Here is a 20469-nt window from a genome sequence, read left to right as displayed (position 1 = left end):
CAACAGCTCCTGGCTGCAAACCTATCACTTAGCTCTTCAAGCCAAGTGTATGTTTGCCTCTGCCAGCTTTGCTCACCAACCAGATGCCCTTACATCAACACCATTCAGGCTATTGATGCTCGTCTTCACTCACTTCAGAATGCCCAAGCTTTACCCTCTACCTCTGCGTGGATAAGTGGATTGCATATTGATGTGATTTTACATACAGTATATTATGGTAATGTAATGTCTTTGATGTAATGGGTATGTATTGCGTGTCTAGTGTGGACCCCTGGAAGAGTAGCTGACTGCTACAGCATCCGCTAATGGGGATCCTTTTATAAACCTTAAACAAACCAAATAAAGTCATGGCATCAGTCGGCTAACTGCTGGTAGGGAACTCTAAGATTATTTAATCACATTTCATAATTTTTTGTATCCATGTATTGTGTATTTGATATCATGTTGCACAATGAATAGAAGAAAGAAATCTTTATTTTCCATTTTCAGTGTCGTCCTTTATTATCTTTTCAAAGTAAAAGACATAAGGTGTACATGCTTCGATTTAGAAACATTCGAGCAGCTTCTCACATTATGGCTGCTGCAACCTGTGATCATGGTTCATGGTTCTTATTTGCCTTGCTTCTTTACATGGCTGTGGGGTTGTTGATCTTGCCCATGAAGAGGATGCTCTCTGTGACGTTCTCCAGGATGAAGACCAAGAAGGGTCTGTTAATTCTCACGGACTGTGTCATACTGAAGGGAACCATCTCAAGAATGGTGGAGGATGCTGCCTCTGTTCCCATCTCGGCGACACTCAGCAGAGCCTTGTGGGACGCCTGTGGAGGAAAAAGAAGGCAGTCAGAGTCTAGTTTAAAACCACGCCGGTGAATTAGGGACATTGTAAAAAAAAAAATACATAATAATATTTAGAGAAAAAAACTTTCCGAGATTAAAGTCATAAATTTGCTATAAAAAAAACCTCAGAAATTCTCAGAAATGAAAGTCACAATTGTTTTTTTTATAGAGATAAGTTGGCGCTAAACTGAAATGTTGATATTGGCTTTTTGAAATTTCCTCAAATCTCTCATAAAACAAACCTTAACTTATGATGTGCTGTACAAATTGTTTCGCTGTTTGAAAATAGTTTACCAAAGTCGTTAGGTTCACCAAGTAGGGGTAATTATATGATAAAATAACAGATAAATGTCTGAAATTAGATTTTGTAACCGCTTTTTGCAAATTAGACAATGCACAGGTAATTAAGTGATATCCCTGCAGTTGTGGTCTTGAAATGAAATCCTGAGTCTTCTATATTTGACACCGAGACGAGACTGAAAATGAGGTTGATTCCAAGACCGAGATCTTCAAAAAGCGGTCTTAAGACCAAGACCGATCCCGATCGAGTACTGCAACACTGCACACAATGGGCCCCCATTTATCAAAAGTGCGTACACCAAATTTCCAGCGTACACCTGGCGTACACCCAAAACCATGGTGACTTTGAGATTTATCAATATGCACGTTGGTGTACGGCACGCTCAAATCCTACGCCAGCTCAGGAGGTGGTGTACATGTACGCACGTTTTGAGTTAGTGCAGAAATGCGCAGAAAAACAATTCCTAACAACACAAAATGCAATGAAAAACTAAAAGAAGACCTCTATGCGCCAGTATGCAACATTGTTTTAGCCTGGGGGGGGTTCTGTACAACATCTCGCAGGAAAACACAGTGCCATAAATATAGCGATGGAGCCAGATGACCCGATGCCCGGAGAGCAGTGTCCAGAACAGCCCCAACTGGGGGCTATACCAAGGAGACAGGATATTATTCCTCGCCTTTAAAAGGTAGCCTATAGTGTTATGTTTGGCAATGATATTCAATACAGGAAACATGACGATGCACAACATATTTATTTATTCTTCAGGTTTTTGTTTCTCTTTCAAGTGAATGATTTATTTCTGCCATTGACCGAGTTATTTTGGCTTGTTTTTCCAGCCCCTCTGCTGTCAGGAGACAGGGTCCAGCACGGGGGGGCGGAGGACAAGCGCTCTCCCTCAGCTGTTGCCTCGTTCAGACTCATGAAAAAAAACACGAGTAAAATAAAAAGACACTGCATGCGTTTATTTAAATATAAGTACACCTACATATGTAGGCCTAAGAAATTGCAATATAAGCCTATATTACTATTAGGACTATAGAAAAATGTGTCGATGTATAAATTAAATAGGCTAAACTTCAGCTGGAGTCCGATTTACCACAGCAACACTGTTGACCGCATCAGTGATCTCCTTCCATGCCGCATTCTTTCTACAGCCTTTAATACCAGTTTTCAGGCTGCCAAATAGTACACGCTTTAATGCAAATGAACCGGAGATATCAGGGTTTCAATCTCCACCTCTGAAAAGTGCCGCTTCTCAGCCGGATTACGTCTCGCCATGTCGTGAATTGTAGGGGCGAGGCCTCAAAACCCAGAATATATTGGGGCGTGATATACCAATGACGATCGTTTTCAGCCGCGGCATTTATCAAGGGCAGGTATTGCGTACACTTGGATTTCAAAAGGTACGCACAGCTTCATAAATCAGGCGGTGAGAGGAGTGTAAGCATAATCTTACGCCAACATATACGCCCGTTTCTACGCAAGAATGATAAATGAGGGCCAATGTAACCAGACGATCTACCTGCTGCCTTCAGATGGCTGGAATGAGTCAGCAGTGTCAAGGAAAGGCCTTCATACCCACCAGAGCACACAAGTTGTATTACCATGTTTAAAAAAAATATATCTTCTTATGCGCCTACAAGCTATTGTAGCAAAAACTAGCATAAAAAGCCTGAACTGTAAGAGCACAATTCATGGCATTGTGCCTCATTCACCAATATCTTCCTAAATTTTCTCTTAAATATGTTCCTAAGAAAGTCCCCTAAGAAAAGTCTGATTCATGACGTGTTCTTAACCAGCAGAATTGTTCGCAAGTGTGTTCTTACAGTGACAAATCCCACTGTCTTTGTAAATTGAAAGCTCGTCCCTGTTGCTCCTATTAGCATAGTTAAACCCTTTAATTCCCATAAAAGGGCATGAGATGGCAGGGCCATGTTGTGTGCACACTTAGAGAAATGTCCAAAAGACGTGGAAAAGACGGTGGAGGCCTCGACTCCAAAAGAAAGAAAAACTTTAGTAATTCTGAAGTGGAGGTACTGCTGCAAGAAGTTAACGAAAAACGAGACATATTTAGTAGCGTCAGCAGTGCATACTAAGCAGTAGGGACAGACTGACAATCTGTGCGTTCTGGAAAAGTCCAGAACGGCCGTGCACAAAAAAAAAAAAAAAAAAAAAAAAAAAAAAAGTCTATTAAAGTGATATTAACAGCCAACAGCAGGGCGCACTAATACAATCACTTATATGCTACGTGTAAAAATAAAACTGAAGAACAAGAGTCGGCCTACATCATTAGCTTATATACTGTATGATCATTAGACGTGAGTTAATTTCACATCAGCCTTACTGCCAGGAGCAGGAAACAGTATAGGCTGCCTTTATCCCTATCTTAGCGAATTGCATGTTGTCAGCTCAACATGAGCATGTGCATCATGATTATGAAAACAATCGTGCCATTTAGTGCTGTCAAACTTAACGTATTTAATAATTTCTGTTAGGTTAATTTGAAAGATTAAACGCGTTAGAAATGAATCACGGGTTGACCGCGATTTCACTTGGTTGTATATGAGAGGTTGCAGTGAGCTCACTTTTGCTGCTAGGATGAAGACTATGGTATTAAATTAAAACGGGAAAACATCAGGCATGCATTACACTCTAAACGTGATAACCAACAGGGAAGGGGGCTAAATAATTCACCAAATGTAACCAAAAGTTTAACCATAAAAATCCTAGCTTGCACTTTCTGTCTGTCTTCCATCAGAGTGCAGTTTTTCCTTGTCTTTCATATTTGTGTTTACTATTGTGGAACTGGCAAAGGCCTGGTGGTTGTTTGTGAAAGCTTCACAGACAACATTGATAGGGCCTAGTCATTTTCATCATTTCACAGCCTTAATATGAATCAAAAGTGTAATATGACATTGAGAAAATATTAAATAGGTTATTTAATGCTAATCTTTAACACAAAGTAACACGTTATATACATTTATATTTGAATAGTTATAGTATATAATAACTAACACTCAGTGTAGTTTTGGTATAGGCCTACAATATATCTAATCCCCATGTTCAGGTACAGCAAGTAGCCTACTTTATCTCTGAAAGTGTTTTCACTAATACTCTGTACTATTTACAGGTTTGTGTAATTTGGGGTTTCTGTAGCCAGTGACATTTCATTTTTTGTATTTTAATTTCAATGCAGATGTAATGGCATTGTACATTTTTAGTTTTTATTTGAAGACTGAGGCTTCATTAATAAACACAACCCCATCATCATTTGAGAGGTTACTTGCTATGAATACCTTGTCTGATACAGTATTGTGGCATAGTATCAGGACATCCTGGCTAGTGTCTGTCGCACACGGCTAAGGGCAAATGACCGGATGATGGGCCTATTTGAGAGAAAGTCCAGGGCTGTTTTTTAGCCCCAGTCCGTCCCTGCTAAGCAGAAAATAAAACCGATGCATGGAATGCAGTTACTCATGCAGTGAACGCTGCATCTGGAGAAGGTCGCAGAACCCATGAACTAGAAAAGAAATGGTTTGATCTGAAATCTGAAGCAAAACATTTTTTCAAAACATAGATGATACTCTTTCCATATAAATACCGTGATCAAATCACTTATTATTGGATGGCAGGGTTCCCCGTTAACACAATTGATGTGAATTGAAGGCAAAGCAAGGCAAGTTTATTTATCTAGACCTTGCACAATTCATACACAATGGCAATTCAAAGAGCTTTACAAATGAGCAGTAGTGTGTATTTATTAAAACAAACGTATAATTATGTGTAAAATAATGAAAATAATTTGTTACAAATTGGAGAGAAATATAGTAAGAGTAAGCGTAAGAGTTCTCTTGAGTGTGCATAGAATCTGTTCTTACCCAAGAACAAATCCCAAATAAGAAAACATTGTTGAACGCCAGAATATTTGTGAAACCTGCATAAGTTGGGTTTAAGAACACATTTGTTCTCAAGAACATTTGGTGAATGAGGCCCAATGTCTCTTCAAAGTGTGGATGCTTATGATCATATAGTGATTCAGGGTGAAAATTTGGGCAAGTATTTCCTTATTGCTAAATCTGATTGCAAATTAACTTGCTTAGGTCGTCCACTGCAGGCGTAATACACAGCAAGAGACGGCGTCTGTGGTGTGAGGAGGTTGAGCAACCCTTTGCAAAATGAAGCAATGTAATTCCTTGACAAAAAGAGTTTTCAGTTTCTTTTCTTGTAAATTTGTGACTTTAATCTCAGAGGATTTCAGATTTTCTTTCTCCCAAATTTATGACCCTATAATGTCAGAGAATATCCAAGTTTTTTCTCTCGTGATATATGACTTTAGTCTCAGTTTTTTTGCTGAATATTCCCCCCATTGGCTCCATTATTATTCTTTTACCTAGAATGGTGCTAATACCGCGCAAGTCTAGGACAAATGTTGAAGCTTAGGGGTCTTTATCAGGATCCTCCTCTCGGTAAATGTCTCTATTCTGCAGTTTTTGCTGAACCGCTGCTCATGCAGTGAGGTAGCTACTGTATATTCCCATGTTCATTAGAACTTGAATGAATAATGTACCTAAGAAGCTCCTACCTTTGAGAGTTTGAGCGGGACCTCGTCAGACATGCCAGAGAAATCAGCCTTGTTCTCAAAAGCGTCGGTTATGCCCATTTCTTTGAGTGTTTTTTCCAGGGGAGCATCAGCAGAGATTGAAAACTTTGGCAGGTACAGAAACACATATCTAAGAAACACAGAACATCACCAGTGTCACAATGGCTGGAATATACAGTTATATCACTTCTGGTCTAGTTAAGTTACACATTAGGGCTGCACAATAAGAGAAAAAATAAACAACATGCGATAACGTTGTTGGATATAGTGATAACGATATTACTTGCGATAAATATATATTATTAAAGTGTACCCAGGTCTGCACATCTGCTGCTTTTAGCACTCTGCTAAAATTCAGAAAATAATTTTTAAAAGGCACCATTAAAATGTTGAATGTGTAGGAATTTCTCCCATCTAGCGTTGAGATCATATATCGCAATGAACTCTCTCGCGTCACGCAGCCTTCACGCTTTTTTCGACCCTGAAAGGCAAGTATTGACATTCTGTTGAAAATATCACGGATTCATGCCCCCCAGGTATTGATCCTGATAGCACTATACAAGTGGATGAATCTGAAAATGTTTTCTGCAGGGTAACATGTAGTACTAGTATTATTCCACTAACATGTAGTACTAGTACTATTCCAGTAACATGTAGTACTAGTACTATTCCAATTATAATCAACAACAGACCATACAAAGTGGTGAATCCCCTAAGTAATAAGAAGTTGACTGCAAACATGGTCAATTTAGCATCCAGTTCACGTCAGCCACAGCCTGTCCCAAAAAATGAGACGTGTCTGTTCCTCGACTCAGATCAGTTCAATCAAAAGGTAACCAAGAGAGGGGCAATACTTAACAACCTAATTGGAATTAAAACTACCACTGCTATGATAGAAAAGGATAGGAAAATTAGATGTGGATTACTAAATATCAGATCTCTGTCTTCTAAAGCAGTACTAGTAAATGAATTGATATCTGATAATCAAATTGATCTATTCTGTCTTACTGAAACCTGGCATAAAGAATATGTTAGTCTAAATGAAGCCACTCCTCCCAGTCATATTAATACTCAAATTCCTAGAGGCTCAGGCCGAGGAGGGGGAGTTGCAGCCATATTTGATTCAAGCCTGTTAATTAACCCTAAACCCAAACTAAATTATAACTCTTTTGAAAGCCTTGTTCTTAATCTTCAACATCCAACACGGAAATTATATTTGTTGTTGTCTACCGAGCTCCAGGTCCGTATTCTGAATTTTTATCTGAATTCTCAGAGTTTTTATCATGTGTAGTCCTTAAATCAGACAAAGTAATAATTGTAGGTGATTTTAATATCCATGTGGACATTGACAGCAATACCCTTAGTACTGCTTTCAACTCACTACTAGATTCTATTGGCTTCAGTCAGAGTGTGCATGAGGCCATATAAACTTTAGTCCCTCTCAAATCGACAATTGTGTAGATGGTGTTACGGCCTGCCTACGGACTACTTTAGACTCTGTTGCTCCACTCAAAAAGAAGAAGATGAAGCAAAGGAAACTAGCACCTTGGTATAACTCCTAAACTCGTAAATTAAAGCAAAACCCGCGAAAACTTAAAAGTAAATGGCGCTCCACCAAACTGGAAGAGTCTCGTTTGGACTGGCAAGACAGTCTGAAAACCTATAGGACGGCCCTCAGACATGCCAGATCAGACTATTACTCATCATTAATAGAAGAAAACAAGAACAACCCAAGGTTTCTTTTTAGCACTGTAGCCAGGCCGACAGATAGTCACAGCTCTACTGAGCCATCTATTCCTCTAGCTCTGAGTAGTGATGACTTCATGAGCTTCTTTAATGCTAAAATTATAACAATTAGAGATAAAATTCATCACCTTTTGCCCTCAACTTCTAATGGTTCACCTTTCAACGCAGGACTGCTAGAAAGAACGACTAGACCTGACATATACTTAGACTGCTTTTATCCTATAGACCTCCAACAATTAATGGTAAAGGTATTAGCTAAGCCATCTACCTGTCTCTTAGACCCCATCCCAACGAGGCTACTCAAAGAAGCATTACCCGTGGTTAACACCTCTCTACTAGATATTATCAATATGTCTCTATTAACAGGTCATGTACCGCAGTCATTTAAAGTAGCTGTGATAAAACCTCTTCTGAAAAAACCCACCCTCGATCCTGAGGTCTTAGCAAACTATAGACCTATATCTAACCTTCCCTTTCTCTCCAAGATCCTTGAGAAGGTAGTTGCTAATCAGTTATGTGATTTTCTCCATAGCAACAGTTTATTTGAAGACTTTCAATCAGGATTTAGAAAGAATAATAGCACAGAGACGGCACTTGTGAAAATTACTAACAACGTTCTAACTGCGGCAGACAAAGGACTTGTCTCCATACTTGTTTTATTAGATCTAAGTGCTGCTTTTGACACCATTGACCATACAATCCTGTTACAGAGATTGGAACACTTAGTCGGAATTAAAGGAATTGCACTAAGCTGGTTTAAGTCTTATTTCTCTGATCGATCTCATTTTGTTAATGTTAATGATAAAGCCTAAGTACGCGAAAGTTAAATATGGCGTTCCACAAGGCTCAGTGCTTGAACCAATTTTAGGCAGCACGGTGGTTAGCACTTCTGCCTCACAGCAAGAAGGTTCTGGGTTTGAGTCCAGGTCGTTCTGGGCCTTTCTGTGTGGAGTTTGTATGTTCTCCCCGTGTTTGCGTGGGTTTCCTCCCGGTGCTCCGGTTTCTTCCCACCATAAAGACATGCATACTAGGACTACAGGTCGTTGTTGCAAATGAGAATTTGTTCTCAATCAACTTACCTGGATAAATAAAGGTTAAAAAAAAATAAAAAAATTCTCCTTATATATGCTTCCTCTTGATATAATCATTAGGAAACACTCAATTAACTATCACTGCTATGCGGACGACACCCAATTATACTTATCAGTCAAACCAGACAAAACCAGTCAATTAGCTAAACTTCAAGCATGTATTAAAATTAATTAAAATCCTGGATGACCTATAATTTTCTGATGTTAAACTGTAACAAAACTGAAGTTATTGTGCTGGGCCCTAAACACCTCCGAACTTCATTATCTAAAGATATAGCTACTCTGGATGGTGTTGTCCTGGCCTCCAGCACTACTGTCAGAAATCTAGGAGTTATTTTTGATCAGGATATATCCTTTAACGCCCATCTAAAACAAACATCAAGAACAGCCTTTTTTCATCTTCGTAACATTGCTAAAATTAGGAATATCCTGTCTCAAAACGATGCTGAAAAACTAGTCCATGCATTCATTACTTCCAGTCTGGACTATTGTAACTCCCTACTGTCAGGTTGCTCAAATAAGTCCCTTAAGACTCTCTAGCTGATCCAGAATGCTGCAGCACGTGTTCTGACGAGAACTAAGAAAAGAGATCATATTTCTAGCTACTCTGCATTGGCTTCCTGTAAAATTCAGGATTGACTTTAAAGTCCTTCTCCTGACCTACAAAGCCCTAAATGGTCAAGCACCATCCTATCTAGAACAGCTCTTAGTACCTTATTGTCCCACTAGAGCACTGCGCTCCCGGAATGCAGAGTTACTGGTGGTTCCTAGAGTCTCTAAAAGTAGAATGGGAGCCAGAGCCTTCAGCTACCAGGCTCCTTTCCTGTGGAACCAGCTCCCAGTCTGGGTTTGGGGGGCAGACACCGTCACCTCATTTAAGAATAAACCGAAAACTCTCCTCTTTGGTAAAGCTTATAGTTAAGAAGTGAGGAGTTGCGGCGTCCGCCTAACCCGGCCCACCTGTTTCTCTTCGTAGTCATCAGATTTATTGATGATATAATCAATAATATAGTGAGAGTAGAGGGAGGCAGGCGAGTACAGCCTCTCATCAATGTTTTCATTTGTTTCCTTTTGTATGCATCCTGTCCCAGAACGGCTTGTTACTAACCTAGCTCTGGGGAGTTTACTCCCCGGAGTCCTTCGGTTTCTTCTTCGCAGAGCAATGCTCTGCGATTCCCTGCAATGTCCAGCCGCGTTCTGCTGCGTCCGCCGCATCCACCCATGCTCTGCAGCGCCACGTTTCATCCCGCAACGTCCTGCTGTGGCATGAACTACAACGACTACCTTCAAAGTCACTGTTCCACTATCTTTAATGTTACTATTATCGCCACTGTTCATCACACCCCCAACCGGCCCCGTCAGACACCGCCTGAGGTTTTTCCTCGCCACTGTCGCAATAGCTACTGCTAATGCTTGCTCTTGAGGGAATTACTGTAATTGTTGGGGCTTTGTAAATTATAGTATGGTCTAGACCCACTCTATCTGTAAAGTGTCTTGAGATAACTCTGTTATGATTTGATACTATAAATAAAATTGAATTGAATTTTCAATATCCTTTTTCTGGGCGAAGAAAAAGACTCTGGATTTGGATTTTGAATACGTGTGGTCCTCCATGTTTCCTTCTTCAAACTTGCCAGGGCCGGGAAGCTACGATACCCATTAGCAGCATTAGTAGCATCTGTGAGTTTATCATGTTATCATGCTAACTGGCTAACGTATTTCAAGATGGTGCATGAATATGGAGCGTCTACCCCAGTTCATGCAAACGCAAATGTAAAATTTTAAGCCAAAAGCAATACTTGAAATTGATGGTGGTGGTAAATATTCATGAAAAAGGACACGTTTGTGAACAGGCAACACAGATTTGACAATTAACAACTTAACACGTTACACACTGGACCTTTTAAAAAAATAACTATAGTTACACTTTAAAGTGTAGTTTTCTACTAAGTACATTACATTTACTTAAGTCCTTCTGCATAGAGTACTTTTACTTTTGAGTACGTTTTCCTGATGATCCTTACATACTTGAGTAACATTGCCAATGCAGGACTTTTGCTTGTGACAGAGTAATTTCACAATATGGTATTAGTACTTTTACTTAAGTAAAGGATCCATATACTTCTTCCACCACTGCTGATACTCTTTCAACTAACTCCAAAAATCTCACTGCCTTTCGCAATATGTCGCAGCCTATTGCGCGGTGTCTATTGCACATGTTGATATCGCAATAACGATTTAAAAAAAACAATATATTGTGCAGCCCTATTACACATTACTTGCTGTTTTAAGTAAATCAAATGTCAACACTTTCTCAATCACTAGAGGATGGGGATTCCTCTTACTTCATTGAGACGGAGTCTCGACAGTGCTTGATGTAATCCTTGTTGATGAAGCCCTCCACCTCCTTCATCTTGCCTTCATCGGGCAGGACGATCATCATGGAGGTGTTGCCCTTGTAGGGCAGTATGACGACCGTGGTGTGGTTGTCGACGTCCCAGTAGGTGTCGTAGACATCCTTCCTGATCATCATGTCCACCTGAACTTTGGTGGTCTTGTCCACATCGAAATCCATCTTGCGTGTCATGTCCCGATTGAACGGTGTTTTCCACTGTCCTGTATGAGGCAGTGGACAGGGGAAGAGGACAGTAATGTATGTCGAAAAATGCTCTACAATCATCATTCCCTCCAACAAGTCCTCCAAACCAGAAACCTAACCATACGGGTTGTTTGTTCCCAACCTCTAATAGTACCCACAGGAGAGTTTTCTGTCCTCAAATCCAAACCAGAGAACGCAACGGTCGCAGTTTTGAACCTCAACGGTCATGGTTTTGAACACGTCTTTGTGAAACGGTCCCAGGTAGGTTATGTTTATGCACCGAAACTACTTAGTCGAGTTTAGAAAAAGACAGTTTCGGTTAAAGCTATAGTGGGTAGTTTCTGTCGCCTTCATGAGGAATCCTAAGTAATGACAACAACACTGTCTATACATCCACTTGACGCAAGCCTTCGGTGATTGCACACCACCCCCACCCTTCCTCCACCTTACAAATCAATGAGGACACGAAGGATTAGAAAAACAAGGACTCTTCGGAAGAGTTAACTAGCTTGTGATTTTTAGGTTCTCTTTGTCTCCGAAATTGAACGCTGCTGTTGTCTTTTCTCAGCGGTGACGTAAAAACCAATACTCAAGCTGCTGCACGTGAAAGTCGCCGGACTATAACATTTTCTTAAAGGTCCCATGACATGGTGGTCTTTGGATGCTTTTATATAGACCTTAGTGGTCCCCTAATACTGTATCTGAAGTCTCTTTCCCGAAATTTAGCTTTGGTGCAGAATTACAGCCCCCAGAGCCAGTCCCAAAATGAGCTTTCCTTAGTATGTGCCATTTCTGTGTCTGAAGCTATTGAGGAGGAGAGCGGGAGGGGCAAGGTGGAGGGTGGGGGTGTGGCCTTGACCAACTGCCACTTTTCTCGTTTGAAAGCCATGATGTCTCTCATGGGTTGACCAAATTCTCTGGCGGGCAAAGCAGAGAAAGGGGAGGTAACCTTGCTTGTTATGACCTCATAACAAGCAGATTCCAAAACGGCTCATCTGAACTTTCATTTTCTCAAAGGCAGAGCAGGATACCCAGGGCTCGGTTTACACCTATTGCCATTTCTAGCCACTGGGGGACCATAGGCAGGCTGGGGGAACTCATTAAACGTTAAAAAACCTCATAAAGTGAAATTTTCATGCCATGGGACCTTTAACATAGTCATACTGAGAACTACAGAGAGAGTTTTGTGGAGCTGATAGGCTTAATTATCTTTGTATCAACTCATTTGGCAATGGCTTGAATGTAACGGACGTTCATTAATATAAAATAGTCGTGCACTATAGCCTTAAAACAGGCTTGCGTACGCATGTGACACAGAACATGACATTCATAGAGTAAAAAAAGTGAAACTTGCAGATTAATTTTGGGTTGAAGCCCGCTCTTTTGGGTTAAAGTCCTGTGTTTGTTTAAACCATCAACCACCCCAACCTTTCTCCTTTGGTGCTCTTATCCCTTGTCACCTTACTTCCTGCTTTGCTGCCATCATCATTACTACTAGTGGGCACCGTCGCTATAAAAACGTAAATAAAGGTCATATTTGCTGCTTGAAGAAATGACCTATGGGAGCGTTCTTTTGGGAGAGAACAGTCTCCATACTTTCATATCTGTCTTTGCCTTTTGAAACTATAAGACATGGACCTTAACTTGGTTCTTACCTTTAAAGTAGACATAGTTGATCAACACCATGGCAATATCAGGGTCCAGGTCCTTCACCATATCTTTGATCTTATCCTTTGTTTTATTAGCAATGAATGTGTTGATTTCAGCTGCAGCCTCGGCGGATTTGGTGAAGTCGATGTTGAAGACATCGGCGGAGTAGTAGTGCTCGACATCCTTCAGGAACTTCTCCACAGGACTGAAGCCGGAACGCACGGCCACGCCGTTACCGACATCCAGCTGCTGGCTCTCCTGGCTGTTTCCATGCATGCTGAAAAGATGCTCGTACGCTTCATTGACCTGGGTCTGGCTAAAGGTGCTGTAGCCCAAGCTGGAGAACAGCTGGCGGTGGGTCTCACCACTGGCCCCTGTAGACAGCATGGACAGGGCGGTGGAGATGCCCAACGGTGAGAAGAAGATGTTTTGTCCAGCAGCAGTTTTGTTATTCAGACTTTTATAGAGGGCAAAGGCAAAGTCAGCATTGGGAGAGGACAGTTTGTGGCAGCTCAGCTCTCCCTCGTGGCTGTGTTCAGAGCCGTGGTGGTGGTGGTGGTCTGCCCAGGCTGCAGCCAGCAGCAGGGCTGAGAGTGCACAACTAGCAAAGATCCCACGCATCTTTACAGCCTGACCAGGGAAAATCAGAGGAATTATGTTGGGCTCTACCACAATAGGTGATAGAGAAATAGATAATGTACACACCTTTTGAAATGATTTCTTAATGGAAAGAAGTAGACCAATTTCTTTGAATTCAAACAGGACACACAGATATGATTTAGCTTATAACAGCTCTACACTTCCCAATTATTACATTATTATGTTACATCCTTAAAGTTTTACTTACAAATTTACCAACAAATTTAAGTTTAATACATCTAAAGTTTGAAGTTACATTAAAAGAAATATTACATACATACATACATACATGATAAATGAAAAGGATAAAGTCGACAGAAGCTATGCGCAATACCTTTTAAACAGGACACAGTGATTATCTAATCTTAACAGTTTTACACTTCTATTGTAACACTTTGTCTCCACATCAGAAAAAGTTCTTTTCTAAACTTCAAAAATTCCAAATAAGACATAAGTCAAAAACATAAGTCCAAGTCCTCATAATTTATATAAAAAATTAAGCATATGTCATTAGGGGTCCATGCTTACCATTGATCTCCTCTGGTGCAGTTAGGCAGAAAGTTCATCTTTGTATTCAGGAGATCGAAGAGGGTCAGTCGACACATCTTTTAAAAATTAACAAGGTCCAGCCTTTTCGGTCCTGTGCCGGAAAATGTCTGGCCAAGCTCTCTTTACTTCATTACGACATAGCCACACAGAATGGGTAAAGTACCAACGGTGAGACTTTTACTGTAAAGGTTGCATACACACAATCTTACATTAATCATCAAATAATCACAAAAATAAATTATACAAGATAGATACAAGATATCCAAAAGTTTGCTGGATACCAGGGTTGGACAATGTCTACCGAATTGGCATTAAAATAATATATAGAATGCCAGTTCACGATTTAATTTCCCTTTATGTTAAACCATTCCGTGGAAGTTGATACAGGTTCCAAGATCCTGGAGATGTTCTATGCTCAAGGCATTAATCTGGCTCCGGGCCTGGAGCTATGCGTCTTGGCTAACAAGGTAATATGTTTAATGTTCAGCCCGGGAGGAAGCCCCTGCAACCAGCCCTGCAACCAGCCCTACAACCGCTCCTAGCTGTAACCGCGCAAAGAAAAACACATTGCTCAGCTCCTCAAACCAAGTGTAAGGTGTCCTCTGCCAGCTCTGCTCATCAACCAAATGCCCTTACAACTCTGCATCAACACCATTCAGGCTATTTTGGTGGATGTCTGTAGTTTCTGATTCTACTAATCAAGGAATGTTTCAGGGAGACAGAGATGTTATAATATAAGATCTTTATTCAATCAAAAGACCTGAGTATTTTCTGCACAAAACCACTAAAACTCTCTCAGGCATTCATTTGTTTCATACGCAGAGGATGGACGCTTATCTCATCCCACACATAAGGCCATTGACCTCTCTGTTTTCCCAGACAACGAATGCATTGACTGATAACAGGATTCACTGTAAATAAGTTATAGATCAAAGATTCTGACTGAATAACAGGAAATAAGATAAGACCTTTTAGTAATGTAGTCATGAGACCACACTTTCCACATACGATTATATAACCCAACAAAGTCATAATACCACACAGATTAGGGGTGCACAGATATCAGGTATCGGGTCTAATACTGTGCTCATGTACTTATACTGGCATCAGGTAACGTGAACCTGTTGTTGGCCAATAGCTTGCTTAAACACGGTTACACATTTTAAAAGGTTTAAAGTAAGGCTGTTTTTTACTCAAAGGTTTAAAACACGGGGAGTCCCAGTCGGGGACGTGCAAATTATGTCACCGGTGTGGCAACATTTTGCCTTCCCTGTAAACAAACCACAAACGTTGAAGCATGTGGGCACTGATGGGACTTCATGGTGCATTCAGGTACACCTTGTAAAGTCATGATGCATTCAGGTGCAAAAAAAGCATGTCTCAAATTGTTAAAACTGTAATTGTATTATTAAGTACTCATATTGCTTTTGGCAAATATCCAAATGTAATTATTTGCACATGTACTTGGTCTGAAAAGAAGTGCCATCGGTACATCCCTACTATGGATACTCGTCTCCAGTCTCTTCAGAAAGTCCAAACTTCACCACCTATCCACCACGCCATCACTTACTGCATCCTTAATCCCGCTGTGTCATACTTCGGCTCCAGCACATCATCCATCCATTTCCACAGCATGTGCTACTATAACACAGCATTAATTGGCCTCTGCTCGTATGCTAGGTAGGCTGTACGTTCTCTCTGGAACAAACATATCTTCTCGCTTAAGGGCAAAAATCTTGCAGGGAACGGACATTAAATCTGCCATTCCCAGATTAACTAGACACATGGCTATTGGCAAATTTGTAGTTGCTTTTGGTATTTTCCATGATGCGATATGCACAGTTTTCCCTGAGAATTGGACTCATCTGTTGTTGATCGGGACCTAAACCTAAGGTATGGGAAAAACATATTTTACCAGTACCACAAAGTTTCTCCAGTAAAGCAGCACTCTACATCTCACAATCAAACATCCGCTTGAACCAGTCTGTCTTAGACACTGAACTGTTGTTCATGCAAGTGGGCGGCCATGCCATACCTGCGGCGATATGGGTCATTCGGCATCTCTTTGCCCTCTGGTTCCATTTTTCCCCAAGAGCACGGGCCACATCCTATAAAAAAAATTACCTATTTCCCTCTGGCTACAAGGTGCACATCTTTAAAAACCAGCACATATGCAATAATTTCAATGAAATGTGTGCACTTACTCAAACTGTTTTCCTCCATATCTGCCACAACTGCATAGATGCAAATCAGAGATCAGTCTGCCCTCGCAGGTTTTGGCCTCAGCATAATCGTCGCTGTAGAGTTAATTAAAACTCACCCTTCTACTCCAATAAATCTTGTAGTTCTTGCATCAGAGAAGATTTTTCTTTCTGTAGATTTAAAACCGTACGAATACATTTAATTTAAAAACATGCATGTATGTTTTGTTTTTGCATGGGAATGACATTCATTGAAGATATTACTTCATTACCAAACTTATGGTACAATACAGATTCACTTTCAAAATCCTGCTTAAAGCTACAAAGCACTTAACGGTTTAGCTCCTCAGTACATCTCTGACTTGCTCGCTGATCACAAGATCACAGACTTATCTGGCTACTGCCTAAGCACTCGCTCCTCAATTACAAGAGTTTCTGTTGAGATTTAATCATTATACATCATCTGTAGTGATAATGATAATCTTTTTTTCTGTATACACTTGTCTCTCCAGATTGAAATGAGTCAGCAGATGCTTTGCACCAACGTCTTCTATTAACATAGTGTCATTTACAATAGGACACGATAAATAATGATGTATTTAGAACATCAGACACCTGGACAGATTCAGATGACTGATGGTAAATAGCGGATTAGTGAAAGACTACAAATAGATGAACAGACTAATGTTATTTCTGTTAAATCTGCTCCAGCAGAGCCTGCTGGAATAGGAATCAGGAGGAGGCAGTCAGTGTCAAGGAAAACTATACAACTATAAAAATGACCCTACTTCTCACTTGATTTACTACCTCAGTAAACATTTCCTAAGACGTTTTTTGAGTAAATAAAAAAATGAACATGCTAAGTGCTTGTTTCAGCAAAATAAGGCTACGCCAAGGCCTCAGACAATCATTTCTAATGTCTGTCTGTAACATGTGTAATAATCTAATAATGAATTAGTTATAATGACTCTCATTAAATATAATTGCATGTATGTACGGGATCTTGACTTCATTGGTCAGGGGGTCAAACTACCAGCGCAAGAATGTTTCCTGGGGAATAGTTGATTAGGTTAAGATATACAGTTCACAAGGGGATTGAGAGCCTTGGTCTGATGATGCACTCAGAGCTGAGGACGATAATGTACTGTTAGGAATATTTACCAATACTGTAGATAACAGTCATCTTAAAAGAATGGCTGTTCCTGGCAAGATAACACAGACACATATGCATGTCCTTCACACACGGAGCATTGATATTAGAAGGAGAGGGGGTAGTAGACTGGTTGGAAGTAGATTAAATTCCTCTTGAGTGGGATGGAAAAATACCCGGGAGGAAGAGAGAGAAGGAATCCTCCAGGGAGTCGACATCTCCCATTGGATGGAACACCGTGTGCCAAGAGGCTGGGACCAGCCCGTGCACCAAGAAGGAAGTCTAAACCACGGTTGCCTCCCATCTTAGTATTAGCCAATCATAATAGCTTGCACATTTCTATATAATCTCATGTAACCAGTATTCAGTATTCTTTTGTGGTGAGGGGCGACAGAGTAACCGCACCCGCTGACTGTGGCTTCTCAAACTGAAAGAATCCTTGTCTACAAGTTATATTATTATTCCATCTATAATAAATCACCTTAAAATAAGAGAAATGTTTGTCTTCTGTCCTAACCGACCCATTGGACCCCGTCAGTTTATAGTCTCAATCGATTCTTCCAAGTCTTCTTTAATACGACATGATGCTCTTAAGTTTGTAAATACGTTTTGTTTTAAGCATATTTTTTTCACTAGCCAAAATTAGCATCCCAATTAATATCACAGCTACTGTGAATTACGTATTCACTTTGCAAACCAAGCTAGCTAGCTAGTGCTAGCTGGTAACTTAGCATTAAGCTTAGCGCTCCTCCCCAGCTCCACCCTGTCGTCCAAATATGGTCACTTTTGGCTCCAAAAAAACCAGATGGCGACGGTCAAACTACCAAACCTGAGGCTTTAAAACAGTAGAGCGTTTTCACGGCACGTCATCAATAAGGAAGTCAGCCATTTTGGGGGTACTGAACAAAAACAACGCAATTGAACTCTGTCACTACCCAAAGTGAGTAGAGTGCAGATTTGAGTTGCGCATGCGTCACTTTGCAACGAGTAGCCTACAAGATGCCAACGGCTGTTTGAGCTAACGTTAGCAATCAAGTAGCCTACTAGATGCTAATGGCATTTTTAGCTAACGTTAGCAATTTAACAATCACAGATAGCTAAAACGTTTTTGAAATGACTGCTAGCTACAAGTTAGCAATCAAACATAACATTGGCTGTCACTTGAATAGCGTTTTGAGCTAACGTTAGCAACCAAACAATCATAGATAGCTAAAACATTTTAGAAATGATTTCCATCTTCTGTTATTGTATTTAAAGAGAAAGTTTATTATTTTACAGATTTCACAAATTTCAGTAAGACACGTTATGCCGTAAACAGTTTAAATCTGAGCATGCGCAACTCACATTTGCACTCGACCAGACCCGGTCTGACTCGGCTAACATCGGGTATGAAACGTTATGCCGTAAACAGTTTAAATCTGAGCATGCGCTACTCAAATCTGCACTCTCCTCACTTTGGGTAGTGACACCCGCAACGTTTCCTTATTGTTGCTTGAAATGGTCAATTATTTCCGTGTTGTTGGCTGTACCAATCTGTCGGACTGGGCATTTGGAAGTACTACAAATTGTCAAAAGTTATTACAAATCGGGGAGAAGGGTGCAAAATTTTTTTAAAAAACTTGTTTTAAACTGTGTAGATAAACAAAATCATTCTTAAGTCATTGTTGTGTGGTACAAATACACACAGTATACTATTGTCAGCAGAACAACACATTATATTAAACAATAAATTTGATTTAGTTGCAGTTGCAGGTTTTAATAGTTTGAATTTTTTGTTTCTTCACACTCACCTTTTGTTTGTTCCGTGGTTTGGTCCAACATTCAGAAAAGTTTGGGGAGGAGCCGCCCAGCATTTCCTGTGTGTTTATGGTGTGGATGATGTCATCACTGAAATCATTGGACCAAACCAACCGATGGGGGCTTTTCTTGTGTGTGTTTGTTTAACGCATTTGAGGGGTCATTGGGGGTGTTAGTTAACTTGTAAAGTGTCTTTCAATTGTGTAAGCCGTGCTGTCAGAAGCACGTGCTTTGTTATATTTGGTATTAGTTGATTTTATTTTGCTCCAAGTTTTCAATTATTAGCCTAAAATGTGTCTATTTTAAACTTTGTCTCATTTATACGTGTTTATGGCCTCACTGTAAATAAATATGCACGCGTTAAGATTTCAAGAAATCCGCCTTCTTATTGTTTATTACCCTCTGGCTACGCTTTACACGTGACTGAGGTGTTTTACTCAATACGTTTCTTGACCCTTTTAAATGCCGGGATAGGAAAGAGAAGGCAGAATTGTTGGGTTGTCTTTTCAAGACTAAGGAGCCAGCTCATATAAATCTTCAGAGGCCTGTACTACGAAGCAGGATTTGGCGTTAACGAGCTAACTTAAGTCTCAACCCAGGATTTTCTGTACTATAAAGGTGGATCAGTTGTTATCGGGTTCAATTGCTGTGGTAACTCATGCTGAACACCTAACCTGGTCGGGAGCAGGTTAAGTTGGAGATCAGAGATCAACCGGTGTAAAAGCACCGCCTACTGACCAATCAATAGGTCGGAGTTCAGTGCAGAGAGAGAGAGAGAGAGAGAGAGAGGGGTGCGCTCATAAAAGTTAAACATTGAGAGACCAACAACCCCGTTAACATGGGTATTTTTATGAAATATAGCCTATATATTTTAATGGGAGGGAATTAGGCCTAAATACTGTATCGGCTTCTTGAGCCATGTGTCGCCAATGCGCACATCGGTTTGAATGATGTTTTTATATTTTTCATTTGCTCTAACGATCACTTACCACTGCCAGGGTTGCAACTGAAATAATAGGCTAAAGCATCGACAGTTTATGGAAAGCACAAGTGTAATTATGGTCAGATCTTGGTCCTGACTGATGAGGAAGTAATATTAATAAGCGTTATGATTTAAACATCTACAGCGTCGGCTATTCATTTTTTTTGCCAGCTTTCCTTCCTGTTTTAAGAAGCAGCCACTGTATTGCGTTTTCCCTGTAAAACCGTGTCTGTGTTCTTCATATTTATGGAGAAATAACATGTGGTTCTAGAGGTTTGTGACTGGTCGTGGTGCACGAACATCGCCTCTTATGTGAAAGCGCGC

At 40.4% G+C, this 20469-nt stretch overlaps 1 protein-coding gene across 3 annotated transcripts; it reads right to left on the bottom strand.

Annotated features, from left to right (window-relative positions):
• Positions 1–511: 511 nt before the first annotated feature.
• On the bottom strand, positions 512–19232 carry LOC114573386 (alpha-1-antitrypsin homolog). 3 transcript variants are annotated; one of them, XM_028605565.1, is made up of 9 exons: positions 19157–19232; positions 16336–16387; positions 16220–16249; positions 16051–16123; positions 13995–14195; positions 12833–13457; positions 10924–11194; positions 5724–5871; positions 512–818 (listed from the first exon to the last, which is right to left on the bottom strand). In XM_028605565.1, the coding sequence occupies exons 5-9, from the start codon at positions 13995–13997 to the stop codon at positions 627–629; spliced, it is 1239 nt and encodes a 412-aa protein (XP_028461366.1). In that variant the 5' UTR covers positions 13998–14195; positions 16051–16123; positions 16220–16249; positions 16336–16387; positions 19157–19232; the 3' UTR covers positions 512–626. The 3 variants fall into 3 exon arrangements, with proteins under 3 accessions (XP_028461366.1, XP_028461364.1, XP_028461365.1); XM_028605563.1 differs by lacking the exon at positions 16051–16123 and having other exon boundaries at positions 16220–16387; XM_028605564.1 differs by lacking the exon at positions 16051–16123 and having other exon boundaries at positions 13995–14140; positions 16220–16387.
• Positions 19233–20469: the final 1237 nt, after the last annotated feature.

This window comes from Perca flavescens, chromosome 18, assembly GCF_004354835.1.
Source record: "Perca flavescens isolate YP-PL-M2 chromosome 18, PFLA_1.0, whole genome shotgun sequence".
In the NCBI taxonomy this organism is placed as follows: Eukaryota; Metazoa; Chordata; class Actinopteri; order Perciformes; family Percidae; genus Perca; species Perca flavescens.
This window is presented reverse-complemented; position numbering and strand designations above follow the sequence as displayed.